Source organism: Gymnoscopelus braueri (genome assembly GCF_963280865.1).
Source record: "Gymnoscopelus braueri genome assembly, chromosome: 14".
In the NCBI taxonomy this organism is placed as follows: Eukaryota; Metazoa; Chordata; class Actinopteri; order Myctophiformes; family Myctophidae; genus Gymnoscopelus; species Gymnoscopelus braueri.
Window position 1 is genome coordinate 5,791,061 of NC_137619.1, and position 26,225 is coordinate 5,817,285.

General features: G+C 41.7%; 1 protein-coding gene across 1 annotated transcript; it reads right to left on the reverse strand.

Moving 5' to 3' along the window:
* LOC308100059 (uncharacterized protein) lies at positions 1-18,953 on the reverse strand (the record flags this gene model as incomplete). The annotated part of the gene is made up of 4 exons (XM_080448959.1): positions 18,838-18,953; positions 11,352-11,495; positions 2,901-3,725; positions 1-5 (listed from the first exon to the last, which is right to left on the reverse strand). Exons 2-4 carry the CDS (start codon positions 11,458-11,460, stop codon positions 1-3), a joined length of 939 nt encoding a protein of 312 aa, XP_080305085.1. The 5' UTR covers positions 11,461-11,495; positions 18,838-18,953.
* Positions 18,954-26,225: the final 7,272 nt, after the last annotated feature.

Consider the following 26,225-nt stretch of genomic DNA (forward strand, 5'->3'; position numbering starts at 1 on the left):
CTAGGCTGAACACAGTTATCAATCATGTGATACAATACACATAAGGTCAAAGTGACCCACTTAAAGGACGACTTCACAGATTTTCAACCTATCTTCATATAATTGGTCCTCACTAATACTCATGATAAAATTATACAATTTTGTTCTACTTGTTCTGTGTCTCATAGGAGGGCTGTGGACAGTCCAGAAACCCGTCTACCAGTGACATCATCGTTAGGCATGATTTTTTTTCCCAACAAGATTTCACATTTTTTATTTCGATTTTTATTAACACGAGAGCAATGGCTTCTTTTATTGCTTTGCAACTTTCCAGGAATAGAAAGCCTGCAGTTTCTATTAGCTTGGATTCCCCATTGATGATGTCACTGGTAGACAGGACTCTGAACTGTCCACAGCCCTCCTCTGAGACACAGACTGAGTAGAAAAAATGGTGCCATTTTATCATGAGTATTAGTGAGGACCAATTATATGAAGATAGGTTGAAAATCGGTGAAGTCGTCCTTTAACTAAATAGACATGAGTCCTTCATCACAGAGAGAGAGAGGGAGAGATGGTAGAGAAATGAAAAAACAGATCTATTAACAATCTGCTCCATAATCACATCAGATAATTAATGATCATCATCATCATCATCATAACCTTTATTTCAGCTCGGAGTACAGTTGAGGGGCAGGCCCTCATTTTCAATGTAGCCGAGATACAGAACACAGTAATCAACAGGAATAGACATTCACATACAGCAATAAAATACATGAATCAGAATACAGAAAGAACTCAAAAACTAAAATAGTCAAAGAACTAGAACAGATATATCATAATCAAACAATTAAATAAAGCAGTTACAATCCTGAACAAAAATGTTGGAAATCATTTCCCTGAAACTACCTAAAGATGGAAGTGATTTGATTTTCAAGGACCTCTGGAGCTCATTCCAGGCAGATGGAGCACTGACAGAAAATGCTGTCCTGCCTAACTCTGTCTGCGCGAAAGGAACCTTGAGCGTCAGGAGATCACTCGAGCGGGTCTGGCATGTAACAGGGTTCTGAACCAACATCATGTTCTTTCATGTGTGAATTCGTGACATTTTTATGAATAAACATTTGTAACAATTCAACTACAGGTTAATTCTACGTAATAAAATTAAGTGAAAATAAAGGAGAATAAAATACAATAAGAGAGTAAAATGACAAGGCAGAAAGTAATCCATTTATTGTTGAAAGTAATGAACGTTGACAGGAATAATGTAATCTGGAGGATATACTCAAATATTTCCAATTTTCAATACTTTTACTTCTACTCCACTACATCTCAGGGGCAAATATTGTACTTTACTCCACTACAATTATTTGGAAACTTTAGTTACTAGTTACTTTTCAGATGTAAATGATTACATTATAAAACACACAGCCCTATTTTATACCTAGGCTATTTGAAAATAGCAGATCTACAAGCTCACAACGTGTCGCGATGCAACGCGCTGTGAGCTTGTAGATCTGCTATTTTCAAACATTTTAGTACTTTTACTTTTGGTACTTTAAACAGAGTGTCCATACAGAAAATAAAAATGAGAAAATCAAGAAAAAATGAATCGAAAATCAGTCTGGCAGTGAGAGTTAAGAGTTAAGAAATGTGCATTCATTTAGGAGTGGATTGTTTAGTTGAATAGTAACCTGTTTTAATGTGTTGTCTTTTTTATTTCAAAGAGGTATTTAACCAGGAAATGAATGGAGCAGTAAATATTGGGATCACGTTATCTCTTGGTTCTGCGTGAAAAAATAATATCAATGCATTAAACGCGTCCATGGCACTGTGGACCAAGTACCAACAGACGCGTCCATGGCAGTAAAAGAGTGAGTTGAATTTTGGGGGAAAACCTACAACCTTTTTTTCACCCTATGAGTCTTTAGATGTCTCTAAGATGTGAAGTTTGACTGAATCTTTGTTCACAAACTGATTAAGCAAATGTTATTTTTCACCTGTATGAGTCCTCATGTGTTTCTTCAGATGTGAATTTTGACTGAATCTTAGTTCACAAACTGTACAAGCAAATGGTTTTTCACCTGTATGAGTCCTCATATGCGTCTTCAGATTACCATCTACACTGAATCTTTTTTCACAAACTGTGCAAGCAAATGGTTTTTCACCTGTATGAGTCCGCATGTGTTTTTTCAGATCTGAAGTGTTCCTGAATCTTCGGTCACAAACTGTACAAGCGAATGGGTTTTCACCTGTATGAGTCCTCATATGTGTCTTCAGATTACCATCTACACTGAATCTTTTTTCACAAACTGTACAAGCTAATGGGTTTTCACCTGTATGAGTCCTCATGTGTCTCTTCAGCTGTGAAGCGTTCCTGAATCTTTTTTCACAAACTGTACACGTAAATGGTTTTTCACCTGTATGAGTCATCATGTGTTGATTCAGAGATGTAGCTTGACTGAATCTTTGTTCACAGACTGTACAAGTAAATGGTTTTTCACCTGTATGAATCATCATGTGTTGTTTCAGATGTGAAGTTGTCCTGAATCTTTGTTCACAGACTGTACAAGTATATGGTTTTTCACCTCTATGAATCATCATGTGTCTCTTCAGCTGTGAAGCGTTCCTGAATCTTTTTCCACAAACTGTACAAGTACATGGTTTTTCACCTCTATGAATCATCATGTGACATTTCAAAGACGTAGCTTCACTGAATCTTTGTTCACAAACTGTACAAGCAACTGGTTTTTCACCTGTATGAGTCCTGATGTGTTTCTTCAGATGTGAAGCGTTCCTGAATCTTTGTTCACAGACTGTACAAGTAAATGGTTTTTCACCTGTATGAGTCATCATGTGTCGTTTCAGAGATGTAGCTTGACTGAATCTTTGTTCACAGACTGTACAAGTAAATGGTTTTTCACCTGTATGAATCATCATGTGTTGCTTCAGATAGCGCATGCTAACACAGACTTTACCACACTCTCTACAACTACAGCTGTTGTTCCCTGTGTGACTCTTCATGGATGGAGTTTGTTTTGATGATTTCAGGTCCTGGGGCAACTTGTTACTCAAAGACAATCTTTGTCCTTCCACATGTTGTGTCTTGTGTGATTTCAGTGTGTTTAAACCTGACTGATGATATTCCCTCATCTCCACCCAGTCATCACTGTCATCAGTGTCAGATTCAGAACCGTGTGAAGAGAGGAGCTGGTCAGCACTAGTAGGCTGTGATGTTCCACTGTCCTCTACATCAGATTGTGTCTTTATGTGTTCAGTTGAGGTGCAGGCTAGAGGCGTCTTTCTGTTTTCAGCATCTTCAATTTTCACTGCTACTAATGTCAACATTGATCCATCACCCTCCTCTGGTCTTTGAAGTAGTTTCTCCTGTTCTGCTTTAATCTGTGGAGATTCTGGTTCCTCTTGGACCACATTGGGGCTCTTCTCCTGCTGTTCCTCTTTAATCTGTGGAGGTTCTAGTTTTACCTGGACCAGACTGAGGCTCTTCTCCTGCTGTTCCTCTTTAATCTGTGGAGGTTCTAGTTTTACCTGGACCAGACTGAGGCTCTTCTCCTCTTTTTCCTCTTTAATCTGTGGAGGTTCTAGTTTCAACTGGACCAGACGGAGGCTCTTCTCCTCTTGTTCCTCTTTAATCTGTGGAGGTTCTAGTTTCAACTGGACCAGACTCGGGCTCCTCTCTTGCTGTTCAGGGGAAACCTCCTCCTTACACACAGGGAGGTGCGGGAAATCTAGAAGGAGGAGAGGGAGGTAACATCAGCGGAGAGCAACTCATCGTGCTTTCTGATTGGATAAGATTGATTCTCTTACTATTTATGGAAGTGTTGACTGACTCTGTTATGTTATGTTATTGCCATTAATAATTGTTCTATTGCCATGGCACATTTGAACAATGTACTACTGGAGCCACTTAACCACTTAAACCTTCTGGGGGGAATGTTTTCCATAAATAGCAGATCTACAAGCTCAAGGAGGCAGATCATTTAACATTAGCCTACTATAGTCCAGGGTCCAAGCCAGATTTTGGTACCACCTAAGGTGACCGTATTCTTTTTTTATTTTTGCCTTCCTACATGTCTCTAGTTTATATTTTGGTATGATAACCCTGCCAATCTAGTAGCTTAATGGCAGTTATCACTCTCTAAACAAATCTACCCACATATGAAACTGATGTGTATGAATTTATGCATTTATACGACTTCTAGACAATACTTTTTGGAAACTAATGGTCTTTCAAACAGTTGAAATTGTGATTTTACCAATATTGTGCATATTTAATTAGATCATTTGTATATTTGAACACATTTGTGGAAATGATAACATGACAAATACAATTACAGTTCGATATTTCAAAAAAGTGTAAAACATGTGGGAAAAATTATGGAGATACGTCTGTGACCTACAGGCAATGTGCACAAGCAATTTAGTGCTGATCGGCCCAACTGTTTGCGAGATTAGCTCGGACAAACTGCTACAAGCTGTAGTTGTAATAGCTGGGAAGGAATATATAAAAAATCATAAAGATTGTGGGGTTTGGTGTTGGTGTAAGGTTTTCAAAAACACTGCATACAAGCTGGGCAAGACGGACAAGACATGTGTCCCAGGGATGACCAAATGCAACCTTGCACTGCCCAGGCAGATGAGACAAGAAGGGAACAGAGCCAGGTTGAGCACCACAGCGCTATTGAGACCACTGTTGCAGATGGTCAAAATACACCAGAACCCCCTGACACCAACTCCCTGGTGAATTTGGTGATTTGGCCACTAAAGATGTGTGAAATAACATTAACACAATAACTGCCAAAGACGTTTATAAACGTCTTTGAGAAATTAGCTGTTGCCTGCCAAAGAGGTTTATAAACGTCAAGAAAAAAAAAACGTTTTCCAAAAAAAAATCTAAAAAGATTCTCTAATTTTTCAGTTGTTAAATTTTTTCGATATTCAAAACGAATAAGGAGATAACAATTTCCAAAGATTTGCTGCTCCATCCACTTCAATGTTAAAAACGGACAAACAATTCACATTGTTTTTTGGTTTAAAACTACTGGTTTTGAGCTATTTTCAAACATCAGACAACACATGTCAACGAGGTCACAATGACCTCGTTGACATTTGTGAAACCACACCTGAATCTCCTCAGTGATTAGCAACCATCAGGGGATCAATCATACTGGAGGAAAACATTCTGTGGCTACTTGAAAAGGTAACAAAATCGTTCAAAACCCTGGCAGAGGCTACAGACTGCTCTAAAAAAAACTCTGGCAGGGTAACTTAACAACAGTCACAAAACTGGATGCAAAGGCAAACAACTACATCCGTAAGTGGCTTGGACTTCCATGATGCCTCTCTGATGCCGCCCTGTTTGGAAGAAACGCACTGCAGCTACCACTGAAGAACATCTCAACTGGGTACAGGCTGGAGAAGTCCAGGCTGGTGCTGGAAATCAGACAGTCAAGTGACCATTTGGTCAGGAATACTGATGCCAAGATCCGGACTGGCAGAGCATGGAAGGCAGAGGACTGTGTGGACGACGCCATCTCCAGATTGAAGCACCAAGAGCTTGTCGGAAGAACACAGCAAGGAAGGCGTAGCTTGGGCTGGGGAGAGCCATAGAAGCTGTGGTCAAAAGCATCCTTGAAAGAAAGGAAGAATCTGGTGGTCACAGAAGTGACAAGGATGGAAGAAGACAGGTTCTTTGCCAAGTCTATTGGCCAATGCGAGCAAGGCCAGTGGACAAAGTGGGAGGGCCTCCTTCCACGGTCAGTGAAATGGAGTGACCTGTGGAAGATGCCTCAGACAAGGCTACTTATGACACCCTTCCAAGTCTAACAAACCTGGCACGATGGTATGGCTCCGAGGACATCTGTGGCCTTTGTGAAACAGCCAAAAGAAATCTCCGCCACATCCTGTGTGGCTGCCGGACGGCCTTGGCCCAGGGTCGTTACAGGTGGCGGCATGACCAGGTACTAAGGAAGCTAGCAGAACACACAGAAAGCATGAGAGTCCTGGCCGATGAGAAGTCAGGATTCCATCAGAGGCAGCTGGTTCAGTTCGTAACAGCAGGACAAGCCAGGAAAACTGCCCAAGAGTGGACAAAACATCGGTCCTGGCTCCAGGCAAAGACTGGTCAATGAGAGCAGACCTTGACAAACATTTACGGTTCCCCATTGACATCACCATCACCACACTGAGACCCGACATGGTCCTGTAGTCGACAACCGAGAAGCGAGTCCTGTTAGTCGAGTTGACAGTCCCATGGGAGCAGAACATTCAGGAAGCGTAGAAGAGGAAAAAGGCACGGTATACTGAGCTAGTGGCAGAATGCCAAGAGAAAGGCTGGAGAGCAACAACCTATCCAGTGGAAGTTGGATGCCGCGGCTATGTTGGCCTCTCAACCAACCGCTTCCTGAGGGACATTGGCTTCACGGCAGCAAAGGTCAAGAAGGTCCTAAAGGATCTCTCTGAAGAAGCGGAAAAGGGAAGTTTCTGGCTCTGGCTGCGAAGAAAAGACAGGGGTTGGGGGAAACGAGATGCCACGTAGTGAAAAAACCTGATAATCGAAATCCAGCTGCAGGGAGCGGCAGGGAGACGTCCCTGACCGCTGCCCCACCATCCTGAGATGTTCTGGCGATTAAGGGGCGAAACATCAGTGAAGGATGGCTCCCAGCTCAAGGCCCTGCAGCTGGTATTTAGATATTGGCTGAAGTGGGTCTGACAGAAGTGCCCGAGAGGTTCTGTCACGGGGCAACCTGTGCCCTATAGACATTAATGAGGAACTTTACATGCACACACTGCACAACTGCTTCCCAATGCATTTACCAGCAAGCCGGCTGGGAACAGTATTTAGTAGTGTTGTATTGCATGTGTCCTTATATGAATATATCTGAAGACATTCTAACACTCAGTGACTGAAAGGGTTTTAAATGTTTATTGATTGACACTGTGTGGGCAAGTTGAATTGTTTGGGGGTCACCTGTCTCTCCTCCGCAGTGCTGGCAATCCTGTTGATTGGAATGGGCCAAGCACTGTAGAGGAGGAGGGTAGAGATGCCACGATCCGATTAACTGATCGGATATCGGCTCGATATCAATGAAAAATTGTGGATCGGATCGCAGCAAAATTACCGATAAAACGCTCCGATTAAAGCACTCCATTCCAGTAATCCGCTCCAGCACTTTGATCCTTCCCACTTCCAGCACGTTGGCTCCAGCCAGTGTTGACATGTCGGCTTATTATAAGCGACTTTGGGCTTCTTTTTCTGTAAAGTTGCTTGTAAAGATCTGTAGTTGCGCGTTGCGGTTTTTGGGGCTTATTTCTATTGGGTACTTGCTTATTTTGGCTTGCTTCCAATTTTTTGTAATTATTATTTAAACCAGTGGTTCTCAAATATGTTTATAAATGTTTTGTGCCCAGGGGAGCATTTGTGTTGTTAGAATGTTTCAAAAAAAGGTTCCAAACATTCCACATTTTATTGCAAGAGTTTTTGAAAATAGCCATGCATAATTGCAAATAGGTTTAAAGTGCTCATGTGCCGTGGGCCTGTGGCCTAGTTGCTTCTTTTGTGCTTGTTTTCCTAGACCTGGTTGCTTATTTCTCTCACAAAATATGGCAACACTGGCTCCGGCATGTAGCGGCCATGTGATCACACCAGTGTTTGTTATTAGCACGGCTGGAGGCTCGCTCCGTGTCTCCGACACAAAGCAGAGCTACAGTATGAGCAGAAAGCAGCGATGTCAGCCGTATGGGAGTATTTCGTGTTAAAAAGGACCCAACAGCCCAGTACAATAATAATAATAATTATAATAATGATGGATTTCAACGCTTAATAGAGCACCTAGAGCCTCGCTACTATATGCCCAGCCGCAGTTATATTACTGACACAGCCATCCCGCAGATTCATAAAGAAGTGCAAGGTTTCCTGACGCCGCGGCATATGTGGAGAGTGCATAATTCTAACTATTAATAATACGTTTTGTTATTTGTTCACCCTGTTGTTTTAGTAGACCAATGGTAGCATTGCTTTGGGGCAGAATTGGAGCCCTGGACTCAGCGTTGAACAGTTGGACAATATTGTGTGTGTATTGTTATTGTATAAAGGGATTTTAATTATTTTTATATATGTGACTTATATGTGACTTATATGTGACTTATTTTTTTTACCTGAAATTACCATGTCAAACGGAAGCCAAGTTTGTGTTACACAGGATCTTTTATTTGATTTAGTATTGTATTTAATGCGGCTGTTTAGGTTAAAGCGAACCGATTGGCACTGGTTAATAATAAATGGGGCAGTTTTTCTAAACTACTGTTGTGGAACTTGTTGACTATTATTCTGTGGAGGTTATGTTCTCTGTTTGAGTAATATCACTTGATCAATCCTTTTTTAACATTTAGTAAAATAAATATCAATATTAATTGCTGTGCCATATCGGATCGGAATTAATCGGAATCGGATCGGTTTTGATGCTGCCTGATCGGAATCGGATCGCAAAAATCATGATCGCAGCACCTCTAGAGGAGGGGTGTGTGTTTATGTTGGTATTATATTTTGTCTTTAGTAGAGAATTGGTGAATGAATTGGCGCATGGGAAACATTGTAATGAACATATTTGACTTACTTCATTATGACATAATTGTGTAAAATATCTCATGGGCCTTAGTTAGCCTTGTTTGAGTATATAGTTACCAATTAGTAATCATGTGATGGTTTGCCTCACCTGCTTAAAAGGCATGCTACAGGTGAGGGTACAAGTTCAGTTTGGCTTGAAGCTAGCCATGACAACATCCAGGGGAGAGCTACCAGGGCCTTTGTTGAAGGGTTTCCTTGTTATAGTTTCTTAAGTTCCTGGTTTGTTTCATTTATTTAGCTATCAAGTGTGTATTGCTAAATTCTGTTATTTGGAGCTTTGTTTTGGCCAGTCGTATTTATTTTGAAATTATTTTTGCCCGGGCCTGCACTGTGAATAATTATGCACATTCTGAGGTAAATAAAATGCAAAAAACTGCATTGGTGGACTCGTCAACTTTTTGGAGCCTTGGCCGTTCGAGCCTTTTCACAGGTTCCAACACCAAATATTCAACCATCAGGTATGCGGCCAGGTGCAAGCCTGGCTCAGGGAGGAGGACGCCCCTGCCATGCAGAGTCCAGGGGCACTCCCTGGTGAGCAAGGGGAAAAACACCAGGCCAGGATGGCTCCCAGCTGAAGACCCTGCAGCTGGTGCATAGGCACCCTCGGAGGTGCGTCAGGCAGAGATGCCCTGCAGGTACCAACATCTGCCTGTAAACAAAATCTTGAGGTGTGTCTCAATTCCAAATAAAAAGAAGGATCAGAGGATGACTCCTTTTTTGTTGTCACTAAGTTGACATATTCCCTCCCAGCTATTACAACTACAGCTTGTAGCAGTTTGTCCTATAGCTAATCTCGCAAACAGTTGGCTCGATCAGCACCAAATTGCTTGTGCACATTGCCAGTAGGCAAAGTGTAAAACATACGTTTTACATTTTTTGAAATATCTAACTGTAATTGTATTTATCGTGTAATTATTTCCACAAATGTGTTCATGGATTCTACTGGTAAAATTACATTAGGGTCAACTTGTTTATAAGACCATTGCTTTCCAAAAAAGTATTGTCTAGAAGTCATATACATGATTCACACACACAGTTTCATATGGGGGTAGGTTTGTGTAGAGAGTGATAACTGCCATTAAGCTGCTAGATTGGCAGGGTTATCATATAAAAATATAAACTAGAGACATGTAGGAAGACAAAAATACAAAACATTTACGGTCACCTTAGGTGTTACCAATTTGTGAAAATATCAAATCTCTGTGGTGAGACAGTTGAAGTTGCACTATGTAACTTTTTTTTTGTGATTAAAATGTTATTTTGTCCAATCTGTATGGTAGACTATGTTAATACGATATAACTTCTACAATTGGAGTGGTTGTGTTTGGTCTCCCCTGTTCTTCTATTTAGATCTAGATTAGGTCTAGTTTGACATGACTGGTCGACAAGTGATTCTGCCTGAAGGTCAAAATTCTATTTCTCCACAGAGCAAGCAGGCATTAGACCTGGACCAAAGGGCTAGACGTCACCACCGCATATAGCTGGTTGTGTTCATCACGAACAGCCTTTTGGCATGTAGTTGGGGGAAGCCTCGCCCCGAAAGGGCGAGGCTTCCCCCAACTAGCACCTCGCTAATCATTAGACTCTAAATTCACTACCACTGGGAGTCTGGGTTCGACTCCCGCTTGGGACAATACTTTTTCAAACAACCGCAGACTACTTTTTTTCGTCGATAAAGTATCGTTTTGAACCATGATGGAGGCGCGCCGACTCAGCAGACCTTGAGGCCGAGGAGTCGCGCCCGAGCGCCTCCAGGCGCGAGTGCCCGCGACGACCGGCCGCTTAGTCGACTAAGCGCCGTCCGAGTTATGTACCGATAGGCACAGAATCGTAAATGATGTTGTGGGGACTGCGTTTGCCCCAACTGCCACTCAGTGCACTAACATAGCTCGCGTCGCCAGGCTCTCTCCCCACCCGCCACCCTTGCCTTCAACTACATGCAAAAAGGCGTTTTCATCACACACGTCCAGTGCACCCTCACAGGAGAGCCTGATGCATGCACTGGGGCTTTAAAGTTAATATTGAAATATAGATTTTTTTTCCTACAGTGTAGATAGACACTACCCCTCGCACAGGAAAAAAGGTTAGCCTGGGGGAGAGGTCAGGGGGAGAGTTAAGAATGAATTCTTATTTTTTCCCTCAAAATATTAACGAGTTGGTGTGATGATGGAAAACACAACTTTCTTATACCATCGTTATTCACATTTATTCAACATTGCGTTTGGCATCAAAACCAGTTTAACTACTTTAACCCTGTACATCGGTATTGCAGATCTACAAGCTCACAACGCATCACACTGCAAAACATTGTGAGCTTGTAGATCAGCTATTTTATTGTAGATCATCTTTTTATTTTTAAATCTTGAAATAAATGTAATACAAAACAAATCTTTTATGGGGGTCAGTTGGCACTAAATATTTTCTGATGCGGGTCCGTGGCCAAATACATATTCATTTGGGGGTCCTTAACTCTTTGCCTGCCAAATCATATCAGTGGTTCTCAAACTTTTACATGTTATGGACCCCCAAATGAATATGTATTTTGCCACGGACCCCCATCTGAAACTGCCAACTGACCCCCATATTTTTTTTTTGGGTTACATTTATTTCAAGATTTAAAAGAAAACACAAATATAATAGCTGATCTACAAGCTCACAACGTTTCGCAGTGTGACACGTTGTGGGCTATTTTCAAATAGTCCATGTAAATTAAACAGTAGGTACATACCTATCCTGTACAACTTTACAACGGGTTGCAGTGTTGCATCAAACAGTCCATGTCCCTGGTCCATCTCTCGCTGTTCCTCTGACCATGCTAAAGATCTTTTGGAGGCCATCTCTCTTGATGGAGTAGATCTCCTCCTGCGGTGCTCTGTGGAAATCAACCACATAGAAACAACATGTTTAGTTATCATTCAGCAACCTGGATGATAACAGCATCCTGATGGGATATGCTGTGTCCATCACCATTGGAAATCTGATTTTTGGATGTGATGTGATGCTGCATAGGCGCCACCATTGTTATGTGCTATTATGTATGCTTTAATGTGGCTATTGTACATGTGCAACTCACAGCAGATTGTAAGGGAAGAGAGACGGCTCACTCCTCTTTAGCTTAGCGCCAGGAAAGCGTGGAAAAGCAGCCATTGTAGGTGTTACACCAAAAGTGGTGTCCTCATACCACCTACCGAATGTCACAATCAGGGCCAAGAGTCCGGGGGGCGCGTGTTACAGGTTACAGCCCAATGTATACTCCGTTGCACGACGGGGTCGTGCGCCGAAAATAGCAGACCTACAAGCACACAATGCCTCAGGTCCGCGACGCATTGTGAGCTTGTAGGTCAGCTATTCATGACACGCGACCCGCTGTACAGCGAAGCATAATTGGAGCTTAAAGGACTGGGGAGCTGTTCTCACATTATTGCCTTTCTAGCGCCAATATATCGTCAATCGGCAATTTCTTTGGGGCCGACGGTGGCGGGGACCCCCATGGGTACTTGAGGCGGTTCCAGGGGGTCCCCAGCTAAATGATGGATAGGAACCAAATGGACCCTTATGGTTCTTTAACTCTGAGAGTGTACAAATGGAACCAAATGGACCCTAACAGGTCCATTTGGTTCCATTTGTACACTCTGAGTTAAATTAACATTGATTTTATAATATAAATTCGGGTCCCAGAGATAAAAATGCCATTAAATGGGGGTCCGTAGATACATGTCAAACTGGGGGTCCTTGACATTCAAATGGTTGAGAATCAATGCTAGAAAGCCGTATAAACCCTCTCTTATTGGGGTCCCTGGCTTATCTTTTCAAATGGGGGTCCGCGGGCTAATAAGTGTCAATTTGGGGGTCCTTGACATGAAAAAGTTTGAGAACCACTGTCATAAAGCACTGAGCTTGATTAAGATGAGGGGGCGGGCATAGCTGAGAGGTTAGTGAGCCCGCCTAGGGAGCCAGAGGCCCTGGTTGCCCCAGGTACGATTCCAGGCCACGCCAGCATATGTGTCGATGAAATGAAATTTGTCCCTGAGCAAGACTCTTAACCCCTAATTGCACACAGGCCCTCATTGGAAACAAGCCCGCAAGGACTTTCATGAACGTCCTGTTAAAAGGAATTATCCTTATCCTTATCCCTTATCCCCATGCACACAAATCATGGTCTATAAGCGAACGTTTTTTCAACGTCTAATCTTAGCCTAGACGTTGATCAGCAGTTTTTTAATAAACGTAATTTCAACGTCTATAATACAGACGTCTATATATAGACGCTTAACAAAACAGTTATTCAACGTCTAGGCTAAGATTAGACGTTGAAAAAAACGTTCACTTTCAGACCAGTTATAACCATAGAGGTATTGGTTATAACCCGGTTTTAGCCTACCCAGGTAGCAAATCATGTCAGATTTCTAGTGTGACGACGTCTCCACGCCCCGCCGACCGGAGCGTCCGCTAGTCGCGACCCGACGTCTCCACGTGACGTCCTTGATCAGCGTTTACCGTGCGCTGCGCCGAGCGCACACCAGGCGTAGCGCTGACGGGCCGGGTGGACCCGCGAGCGGCTGGGTAGTGTGGCGCTGTCGTATATGACCCCCCCCCCCATATATTGCGAACCCCCCCTCGTATTTGACCCCCCCATTTATTGTAAACCCCCCTCCCTCCCACATATTTATATATAAACACATGTAATAAAGGAGCCCAGATGTGAACTTAGTTTTTTTTCGTTTTATTAAAATAGTAAAAGAAAATCACAATTGTACAAGGCAGGATGATGTGGGTTATCACAGTTCTGTTGGGCTTCTCTTGTCTGTAACAATAGTCAGTGGTGTAAAGCATTGGTTCTCAAAGTGGGGTCCGGGGACCCCCAGGGGTCCTTGGGGGGGTTCCAGGGGGTCCCCAGTCAAATGATTGATAGGAACCAAATGGACCCTTGTGGGTCTATCACTCTGAGTGTACAAATGGAACCAAATGGACCCGTAAGGGTCCATTTGTACACTCTCAGAGTTCGATTAACATTGGTTCTACAGTGTATATTGGGGTCCCAGAGGTATAAATGCCATTAAATTGGGGTCCGTAGCCTAATGCATGTCAAACTGGGGGTCCTTGAAATTAAAATGGTTGAGAATCACTGCTAGAGAGCCGTAAAAACCTTCTCTTATTGGGGTCCCTGGCTTATCTTTTCAAATGGGGGTCCGTGGGGTAATAAGTGTCAATTAGGGGGTCCTTGACATGAAAAAAGTTTGAGAAGGACTGGTGTAAAGTAACTAAGTACATTTACTCAAGTACTGCACTTAAGTACCATTTGGAGGTATTTTTACTTACTGGAGTATTTCCAATTTTCAGTACTTTTACTCCACTACATCTCAGACAAACATTGTACTTACTATATTTTTTGACAACTTTAGTTACTTTGTAGATTTTGATTACAAAACATACATTACCCACTTCAGCCCTATATACGTGTCAGCCATTTGAAAATAGCTGATCTACAATCTCACAATGGGTTGCTATGTAACACATTGTGAGCTTGTAGATCTGCTATTTTCAAAAGATTTATATACATTTTAGACCATTAGGACAGTCTGCATAATGAGTATTACTTTTACACAAGAAATGTTTGAATTCCGGACTTACCACAGTGAGGATATGCATTTTCTCAATATGTCAAACAAGCAGTAAAATAAACCCCACAATACCATACCATAGCAGCATTAGAAAAGAGATAAAACAGTACAACTACATGTGTATCTATGACATTGTAAATACCATCATTGACAGTTATACGTATTTAGTCTTGCTGTAGACAGATTGCCTGCTGCTAACCCTATATTGAACATTATACTTTGCTGATAAAACATTTGGTCCATTAATTGAGTTTTGGACTCTTCGATTTGATCCAAAACAAGAAAGTCCTTGGAGTGAAGTGATGAGCAGAGCAGCTTTCATTCAGTAGGCAGCAAGGAGTGTGTAGACATCAGATGGTCCGGAACAGCAACCATTAGACACCAACAGCTGAAAAGCAGAGAAAACACATATTAACCACTTTAGCCATATCCTATTTCTGTAGCGTGAGGCAGCTTGATGAACAAGTACACCCCCTGGAAATGACGCAGGGGTCCCAGTCTTTTCTTGACTAAATGTGAAACATTTTAACAACACATCCTCAATGAAGCATTACCGTAACAAGATGGTCTTTGGGAGTGATGAGTAGATTTCCTTCAACAGGGTAGAAAGCGAGGGTCCGGGTCATTCAGACGGTCAGAACAGCAACACCACACCAATAAGACAGCAGCTGAAACAGAGAAAACATGTTATATTGACCACTTAAACCCTCTAGACTTGGTAAACTTCATTGCAGACTTAACTAAAATCAGAAAATATAATTCTGACATCAATATAATATGATGCTGACTCGTACAGTCCTAGTTGATGCATTTGGAGGGTGGATAGTGGGTACCTTGCGGCCTTTCTCGCTGTCGGGGAGGTGTCGAGGAAAGCCTCTGGCTGTGTAGGGCTTGCCTGGGTTCGGGTGCTCATCTGGTCAGGGAGAGAGAGGGGTCACATCAATTAATTTATCATCATCTAAGTCTAAACTTTTTTTTCTTTTTCCTTTTGCAATTTATTTCGGAGATCTCAGAGTCAACAGAACAAAGGGGAACTTCAACTCACTGCTCCAATGCTACCGTTTGATTACAGAGAGAATTATGAGTCATACCTTCTCTGGTGGACTTTTGACTTTCTGTAGATACTTCTTTACCACCTCCTCTGGAGTCTTGCCTGGAGAGACAAGACGAGAAGGACAAGAAAGCAGAGGAGTGAAGATGGGAGAAAGTGGAGAAAAAACGTTTTCGAGCGTGCTACTCTCTTTTCTATACAACCATTCTTTTCAGATTACAGTTAAACACACATGGCGAATTTATTTTCTTTGTTTCTTTGTTCTTTGTTAGTTGTTGACAGTTCATATGAATGGCCTGAACGGCCTGTAGTTTGCTGTTTTACCCCTGCTGGTGTCAAAAAGATATTTTTCTCCAAAGGGTTGTTATAAATGCATGGAACATTTAACCGCTGAAAACAGTCCAGTGTTTCTGAAATAATTCTACAACGTGCCTAGCTTAACTAGCTATGTAGTATAAAACAAGCATGGCAACATAAGGGCACAGTCACACATAGGCTTCAGAAGCTCCAGCGTCCTTGTTCACTTCAGTTCTGTGAGGGATTATGCGCTTGCTGTGTTTTGCAGCGACACTTTCAATGTGTCTGAAGCGAATTGGTGATCTTGTAGTTTTCTTTCAGTGAGCCAACCGCTCAAGTCAAACAAACTACAAACCAGAGAACTGGCACTGCCCACAAGGCAATATGGGGAAGTATGCGTCTGACCCCTTGACATGTGTTAACTACAAGGCTTCTGACCTAGATGTGTGACCATGCCCTGAATCCTCCTCACAACTTGAGAAGTAGATGGGAAGGCATGTTTTGAACTGTACTTAAACAGGTTAAGGTTAATACTATATGCTTCCAGTCGCTAGTTTAAAGTCTTCTTTCAATCACCATGATATGTGTGAAATTATGGTCCCATTTCTTTTAAAATTGACGATCCAACCAATAGCATTCATTTGGTGCAGAGCTTGGTCGGAGGCTGGCTGTGGGGCAGTGGAGCAGGTTGCAGAGCTTGGTCAAGGGGGGGAAGGAGGGAGGAGGAGGCTGGCCTTCAGATGATGGATGTCCTCCTTGATGGAGGTCAGGTGTTGAACTACGGGAAGCAAAAAAAAGAGGGGGGTAAATGAATACAGAGTTTCATGGGTTGTTTCGGTACAAACACAAACATCTTGAGCATGTACTATGAAGCTGGACTTAAGGTTAGGCGAGGCAACTTCCTAGTTTTCAGGGGATTCACTTACCAGGTATCGCCAATTGGCCGCCCAGTGTCTTCGGTGCTGCCGAAGAGAGTGTGGTGTGATTGAGGCCGTACGCGCTGTGAGTGCCACCCAGGCTGTGACATCGCAGGGCTTAAAGGGATACTTCACTTTCAAATAAAATAAACATTTAAAAAATATATTTAAAAAAAATGAAAGAAGTTATGGCAAAATCACGGCCCCCTCACACATTAGTAGGACACTCTAATGCGTGAGGGGGCCGTGATTTTTCCATTACTTTTTTCATTTATTTTTTATATATTTTTTAAATGTTTATTTTATTTGAAAGTGGAGTATCCCTTTAATGGGGTGAGACATCGCAGGGCTTGATGGGGTGATGGACACTTTATAACACATTTAAAAATATACAATTAAATCACTGATGATTGAAAAGCAAAAATGGGAATCGAAGCGGTCACAAAAATACTAACCATCGCTACTGCTCAGCAATAGCTGGCGTTTTGATGGCTGGGACATTCCAGGGCTTGGTGATCGAAAAATAAATAAATAATCAAAATCTACTGCAATATACAAGTACAATTTAGCAAATGGCAAAAATAGCAGATCTACAAGGAGAGAGGCATACTGTGTTGGACAGCTTGGTTGTTAACTATTAGAAAAATCTCATCTTACCAACACCAGGGGACAGTGGCGCAAGGCAGTCTGGACTCGGATTCACTGGTGTCACTGTTCTGTAAAAGAAAACACAAGGGTAAGTTGTTTCTCAGTTGAGATTGCAATTCACCAGGGTCATTAACAAACTCAGTTGGATTACACTCTGGAGCATCCAGTTCAACATTCTGAGAGGGCCCAGCCTCATCAGATTGAACTGTGCTTTGACTAAGTTGGCAGTCTGTTTCTATCAAGACCATTTCACTCTTAAAATCAGATAGTCTGGTGGTACGCAGTGTGGCCAGGTCTGCTTATTATAAGCCACGTTAGCCTTGTTTTTCCCAGTTAAGTTGCCAGTAAATAATGGTAGTTGCGGGTTAATTGCAGTTGTGAGCTTGTAGATCAGCTATTTTGAAATAGCCGACGTTTGAAGTGGCCTATAGTTGCTTCTTTTGGGCTTGTTTTCTTAGACCTGGTTGCTTATTACCCTCGCGAAATCTGGCAACACTGGTGAGGCGACGTTACATAAAATTACTATTACCACTACTGAAAATGGGTTATGATGACCATCATGGAAATATTTCCATCGACATGGAAACATTGTCAACTCATTCACTGACAAAGACCACTTTTTATCGTCAGCCCAGTTGTTTAATAGTACAGTCTGCAGATTGGCGATAGCATTAGCTTCGCTAGCGCGCTAACTGCTAAGCTAACAGCAGCGTCGCCTTGTCTTATGGCTGAATCTACAAATGCATAAACTAACACTAAAACAATAACAACAACCAAACACTAAACGCATTTAATCAGTAAGGTACACACAATGAGAAAATATGATTCTAAGCCAAAGAATAACTTACCAGTTTCGGCACGGTATTCTGTCCCCAGCAGCGAAGTGCAGTGAAGAACAATAGTGGATTTTCCACTTTGGAAAGAGCAAAGACGTTCGTGACGTCATTACGTAAGTGACGTAACGCGAGAGAGAGAGAGAGAGAGAGAGAGAGAGAGAGAGAGAGAGAGAGAGAGAGAGAGAGAGAGAGAGAGAGAGAGAGAGATGTCCACAGATAAGAAGTTATATTCATAATTAATTAATGTGTGTTATAATTAACAATATACCACTTGAGTATTAAATAATAGTTAAAGGTAACACAAGCAAATTATTTAATTGTATTTTGAATAGGAATTAAATCCCAATACACAGAATTAACAATGCAATGAGTAAATACAATACAATAAGAATGAATCCTAGGTCACCTTACTTTGTTTTGATCACTAAATAACACCAAGCTTAGGTTCAGGGTGAAAAATAGCAAAAAAAAATCTAATGGGATCCATAAACGTGCTTTATTATGTCCTCACAAGTATGAGTCCTCACAAGTATAGTAATACTGAGAGACAGAGAGTCTTGTCCTCAACATGGACAGCGTCACACTGGTGCGACAATAGACGCTCACGACACATCGCCACGCATTTCAATGAGCGAGACCCCTTCAGCGTGGGGACAGACCAGCGTTGTCGGTCTATCCCCACGCCCCGAAACTACCAGCCTGACGTCAGCGGTCACGCTCAGTTGCTAGCTGGGTAGCTGCTGTTAGACGTATTTTAGACCGAACAATGCTCAGTGTGTTAGTTATAGTTATATAGTTAGTATCAATACGTAACGTTTAAGCTTCTATAAAATAGTAAACTTACTTTAGCAGAGAAACAGCTGCGAGGGAGCCGTCGTCGTCGTCGTTGTTATTGTTGCTGTGTGCTACTGTGAGTGTGCTTGCATTGTGTGATTAGCTTAGCTTAGCTTAGCTGTGTTCCATGAGCAGCAGAGATAGCAGCAGCGTTCCGTCAGCAACGATAGCGGAGCAAAGATAAAACTTCCGGTGGACGATCTCTTCAGAATAAGAGTACCCTCTAAAAATAGAGTAGAAAAACGGTTAATTTGCACATTAAAACTACAAATTAAGCATTTAAACGAAGCTACACAACACATATTATGTTTCTGTGTAACAAAAACGGTTTTTTAAACATTAATAATTTATCTAAATGGATAAATGGTCAGAAAAGGTCAGAAAAGCGCCCTTTTCAGACAATAGTGTATACAAATTGGACACTGGACAGGAGACGGTGCTAGGCACCGGAACTTCTGAGGTACGCACGCGTTCGGGGAGAGCCCCTCTACACCGCCACACTCTCCGCTAAGCGGCAGAGGTGTATTTTGAAAAGTGGCGGGCCGTCCAGTGAGGTCAGGGGTCAGAAAAGGGCCGTTTTCAGACAATAGTGTATACAAATTGGACACTGGACAGGAGACGGTGCTTGGCGCCGGAACTTCTGAGGTACGCACGCATTCGGGGAGAGCCCCTCGTACACCGCCACACTCTCCACTAAGCGGGAGAGGTGTATTTTGAAAAGTGGCGGGCCGTCCAGTGAGGTCAGGGGTCAGAAAAGGGCTGTTTTCAGACAATAGTGTATACAAATTGGACACTGGTCAGGAGACGGTGCTTGGCGCCGGAACTTCTGAGGTACGCACGTGTTCTGGGAGAGCCCCTCTACACCGCCACACTCTCCGCTAAGCGGGAGAGGTGTATTTTGAAAAGTGGCGGGCCGTCCTGTGAGGTCAGGGGTCAGAAAAGGGCAGTTTTCAGACAATAGTGTATACAAATTGCAAATTGGACACTGGACAGGAGACGGTGCTTGGCGCCGGAACTTCTGAGGTACGCACGCGTTCGGGGAGAGCCCCTCTACACCGCCACACTCTCCGCTAAGCAGGAGAGGTGTATTTTGAAAAGTGGTGGGCCGTCCAGTGAGGTCAGGGGTCAGAAAAGGGCCCTTTTCAGACAATAGTGTATACAAGTGGCCACACCCTAACCCAATAGTGTATACAAGTGGCCACACAACCCCACACCATAAAAGAATACAGACAGGCTTTGAAAGTTTAAAAAATACCTTTTAATTACTCTTTACTAATAAAACAGTGTACAAATTATCAAAAACAGAATATATATAAATACAATTTCCGATATTTGTTTTTAAACATTGCCAATTGTCTTAAGGTGGACTGAGAGGCTACTTTAGTAGTTTAGTAGTCACAGATTTGATCAATTTACTATATGTGTGTGTGTGTGTTAATAACAGCAAACATTATTCAAACACAATCATCATGCAAAACTGTAAAAATGTGGAAGTTCTAGGAAGTGCAAACCACACTCAAAAGTATAAAATGGTACTGCGTGGCACATCCGCTGTTAAGCCTCTCAAAGCATGATCTTCAGGATTATTGTGACATTGCTTTGGATCTGTAAAAGAGTTTTGGAATCTGTCCTTGGGGTGGTTCCAGGGGGTCCCCAGCAAAAGTAGTTAACCACTTTATCCATTTATAAGTTGGCTATTCAAAAATAGCAGATATACAAGCTCACAGCGCGTCACTTCGTGCCGTACTGCGAGCTTGTAGATCTGCTATTTTTTTACATTTTTGAAAAATCTTGAAATTATTTTGAACATTTTGCATTTGCAACACAAATCTTCTCTTCTGGGGGTCCCTGGCATAAAATGTTTTCAGATGGGGGTACGCGGACAAATATATATCAATTTGGGGGTCCTTGACATGAAAAAGTTTGAGAACCACTGCTCTAGTATAAGCCATTTAAAAGACATACATCATAAATGTATTTTTTCAATAAATGTGCGTCTTTAAAAAAAAAAAGGGCACTTATAAGTGCTCTAGTAGGCTATAAGCCATTTAAAAAGACAGACATCATAAATGTATTTTTAAAATAAATGTATGTCTTTCAAAAAACATTAAATGCCATGATCTTACTTTGAAGGCAACCGGAAACCTTATTGTTGCTAGCTCAAAAACCGGATGTCCTATCGTTGCTCACGGAACGGAGCTGTTGTCGTTAACCAACCGTATCCACTTCCGTTTCTGGTCAGTGTCACGTCACCACGTTTGTGTTCCGACCAGCGTTGCCAGATGTTGTGAGAGAAACAAGCAACCGGGTCTATGAAAACAAGCCCAAAAGAAGTAACCATAGTCGACATGAGCACTTTAAACCTGTATTATATACTGTAGCCTATACATCTGATATTTTCAAACAATCTTGAAATAAAAGGTAGAATATTTGAACAACACAAATCTGCCCTAAAGATACACCTTCAGGAGGCTGCAATTCGAAAATGGCCCCTGTCTAAGTATCACTGCCTTTGGTCCCATAAACGACTCAGGTTGTTCTTCATACTGGTAGATTTATAGCACTCTTACTGGCAAACAATCCACAACGTAAAACTGTACAAAACAAAGCATAAACAATACACACACATAAATAATGGAACATTAAAGTATAAACAACATGAATGTAACAAACACATGACTGAAACACAAACACACCTCGCTGACTGCACATAAACCAAAGGGAATGAGAGAGCGAATCCATGGTCGGCAACAGCAACGCACAACTGGAACAAAATACATCAAATCAACATAAAGACGACGCATGATAGGAACGTAAATGTACACATTTATAAAGCAAAGACAAGTACCTTATTCCGTCCCGCACACGCTCAAACAATACGCTCCTTAGTGAGCGGAAGTGTATCAGTGTAACACGCTTGTGAATCTGCATGAAACCAGACCTTATAAAGTGTTCCGGCTTGATAAAGACAATTAGACCTTCCGGTGCTACAAATACATGATAAACCCAAGTTTAGGACAAATAAATGATATTACGTATAGAAATGAAAAATGTAACAAATTACAACCCATTATGGCAGTTACACTAAGTCTTAACCTACCCCCCCCCTCCCCATTTTTCTTCTCTAAAGTACATATTTTTCACTCTTCATACCAGTAACCTGTAAGCTGATTGTATGACGTTCTGTATAGTAGTGTGTATATCTGTCTGTCTCTTATATGTCATCATGATTTGTCTGCATGGGGATCTCATTTTAAACAAGCTCAGTGCTTAATGAGTCTTCCAGTTTAGTAGACCTTGTATTGTGAATTTGTACTTCCATGCACTGTTGTTCTCATGTCTTACTAAATGAAGTACATCAATCAATCAATCAATCAATCAATCAATCATCAATCAATGGTAGGCTACAGGGCTCCCTGGCTCAAAACATGTGCAGATGGGGGTGTTAGGGACAAATACATATTATTATTATCATTCTTATTTTTTTTGGTTGATTGCTTGAATAGGCTACTCTATTAACAGTTTGCTAAATAGTACAGAGGTACAATTATACAATAATGCTAAAAGGATAACCCAAAAAGTCCCAAGGGCTTGTTTCCAACAATGTTTGAGAACAACTCGAGCTCAAGGTCGCTTATAATAAGCGGACATGGCAACACTGGTTCCGACCAAAGACGACAGCGTTGTATTGTTTTCACATTCACCACTAGATGGCGCTGAAGTGGTTAATGTATGTTTTGTAATAATAATTAAAACATACAAAGTAACTAGTAACTAAAGTTGTAAAATAATTGTAGTGGAGTAAAAGTACAACATGTGCCTCCGAGATGTAGTGGAGTAGAAGTACTGGGGTAAATTTGATACTCCAGTAAAGTAAAACAATACCTATTTTTTTTTAACTTAAGAACAGTACTTGAGTAAATGTACTTAGTTACTTTACACCACTGTTTGTTCCATGTAGGACCGCGCAGATTATTGAAGCTGCCGTGTCCTGGTGGTGGTATTGATATTGCAAAGACTTCCACCTTTAAACGCTACTGCGCGTGCGTGTATCGTCTGTTACTCTAGTGCGCATGCTCTTTTGACAACGACGTTGGCGTCATGCAGAAGTAGAGTGTACTTCCGGGTGAGTAACTTCCATTGAAATGAATAGGTAGGGGCGGGGCCGTCCCGTTCTCTAGATATATTATAACTCTATGGGCTGGACTAGGATAGTGTTGCCATGGCTGCTTATTATAAGCGACTTTAGGCTTGTTTTTCTGTAAAGTTGCCTGTAAATATTGGTGGTTGCGTTTTTTTTGGGGCTTGTTTCTAAGGTATATTTGTTTAGGCTTGCTTCCATTTTTGTATTTGTAAATGACTGTTTAAACCAGTGGTTCTCAAGCATTTGCATGTCAAGGACGACCAAATTAATGTATTTCTCCGCAGACCCCCTTCTGAAAGAAAATGTTTCAAATTATAATTCAAAATATTAGCATTTTTTTCCCCACATCTATCTGAAAATAGCATATCTACATAGGCTATTTTCAAGTAGCCAATGCATATAGGTTTAAATGTCATGTAGCCTAGTAGTCTAGGGGGCTACATTAATTTTCAATGAATTGAGTACAAAGGACCCCAATGGAAACAAACAAGCCATAGGCTTTCTTGGGTTTAAAATCCTCTTAACTGTACTTTGTTTTGGTTCCCCCTGTTTGTTTCCCCAATCCCTATTTATATGGAATATAATTTCCCCATGGGATAATAAAGGTAGACAGACGCTAAATAGTCTCCGGAAAGTACACTCACATTTATATTTAAAAAATAAGTCAAACTACGCCGCATCAAGGATTTAATTAGGTAGGCCGGCGGACGGACGGAGCTATTTTGGGGTGAAGTATTTCCGGATTTGTGGTTCCGGCCACCTGATGACGCGGATAACGCTTCTGGTGACGTAGGGTTACTTCCGCTCCCGACCGTATAAAGGTATGCTTCCCAGGCTAGGGGGGATTCACATCTCGGCGGAGAAGCAACAGTTTGATAATACAAAAAAACCCCGAATACATTGAAGTCAATCAGAGCGTAAGAATAACATACTTTTATCTTTGAACACACACACACACGCACACGCACACGCACACGCACACACACCACAGTGTGTGTGCTAAGTGCTAGCTGCATGGCTAGCTAGGTTTGTTGGTTCAGGATGAAAATCAAACTGTTTATGTTTTGTATTGTACAATGTTCTTTAAGTATGAATGCACTTTAATGGTTGTTTTTGTGCTGTTGTTGCTTCTCATTATGGCTGAGATTCTGCTTTTGTAAAACAAACTAATAATGTAGGCCTTTAACACAATGCTTAGCATGCTTAGCACATCATTCGACGTGTAGTTAATGTATAAGTCACAGTGGAACAATAATGCCATGCTTTCCCAGTGTTTTACATACTCTACAATGTACAGGAATGAGGCATAGTTGTATGTTATTGCATTGCAATCTATTAATTGGGGTTGCAACTATCGATTATATGGTGATCCATTCATTTTCTCAACCCGGTATCCTAAATCACTTCAAGCAGGTACAAAAAAAAACAGAAAATAGCCGATCTACAAGCTCATCGCATCGACCTTGTAGATGTGTTGTTTTAGCTAATTTTGCATCTTTTACATCATATATTTTTTTCACTTGGTGTTTTCATTAGGATGAGGAACAATTATTTTAGCACTTATCACAGCTAGTGAGTCAGTGACTGCACCTCTAAACAGAACATGATAAAACGTCTATAAACACTCAACCATAGTATTATTACTTTAACTGTGGTGATAACCGTGACAGTTTGTGTATGTTGAAAACTGGGTCATTCACCCATTTTGGATGCTGTCAATGCACTGAATTGGACATTATCACGTTTAATCAGACATGATTGGTCTAAGTCAGTGGTTCTCAACCTGTGGGTCGGGACCCCCAGGGAGTTCCCCACATGATTTTAAGGGGGTCCCGAAATCACAGTGAAGTGACAATTTAAGGACTTAAGACCTTTTTAATACCTAAGAAAAAAGATGCAAATACAATAAAAAGTATCATTTCTGCATCAAAAGTAATCAACAAGCTATACTATAAAAACTGGTCAAACATTGGCCAAATTGTCAAATAATATAAGAAAGAGACAAAATGTGAAAATAGCCGATCTACAAGCTCACAACTCCTCGCATTGGGAGGCGTTGTGATCTTGTAGATCGACTATTTTCACAACATTTATCTGTGGAATCAGGGTGGGGGGTCCCCAGTTCAAATATGATTATTTTGGGGGTCGCGGCCTGCAGAGGTCAAGAACCACTGGTCTAAGTAGGTGAGATACTGACCTACCGACGGGGCTCAGTAGGGGTTTTGTATAAAGTATATTTTCGGACCGCGTCGGGGGCGCGCCGTCTCAAGCGAACTTGAGCCACGAGAGGCACCACAGAGTGAGCTAAAGCGAGCGAGTTGCCGTGCCGAACGTTGCAAAGTTATTTACCGATAGGCACAGAATGGTAAATCATGTTTTGGGGTGAGCGTTTGCCCCAACTTTCATCATCCCACAGAATAACGACAAAACACTTACCCTGAGCCCTGTGGGTAGGTCAGTGTCTCACCTACGTATACCAATCAATAAAAAAAAAGTCTGATTAAACCCGATAATGCTACATTCAGTGCATTGACAGCATCCGAAGCCGGTGGTCATTTTAGTGTTTTAGAGATATTTATGGGGACTAGGGACACCCGGCTTGGAACAGGGACGATCCCAGCCAAACCAGAATGTCTGGTCACCGTGTACTACGTTGAAAACATGACATCATCACTGTGCTACGTTGAAAACATGACATCATCATTGTGCACTACGTTGAAAACATGACATCATCATTGTGCACTACGTCGAAAACATGACATCATCACTGTGCACTACGTTGAAAACATTACATCATCATTGTGCACTACGTCGAAAACATGACATCATCACTGTGCACTACGTTGAAAACATGACATCATCACTGTGCACTACGTTGAAAACATGACATCATCACTGTGCACTACGTTGAGAACATGACATCATCATTGTGCACTACGTTGAAAACATGACATCATCATTGTGCACTACGTCGAAAACATGACATCATCACTGTGCACTACGTTGAAAACATGACATCATCATTGTGCACTACGTCGAAAACATGACATCATCACTGTGCACTACGTTGAAAACATGACATCAACACTGTGCACTATGTTGAAAACATGACATCATCACTGTGCACTACGTTGAAAACATGACATCACTGTGCACTACGTTGAAAACATGACATCATCACTGTGCAGTGTGCACTACATTGAAAACATGACATCATCACTGTGCACTACGTCGAAAACATGACATCATCACTG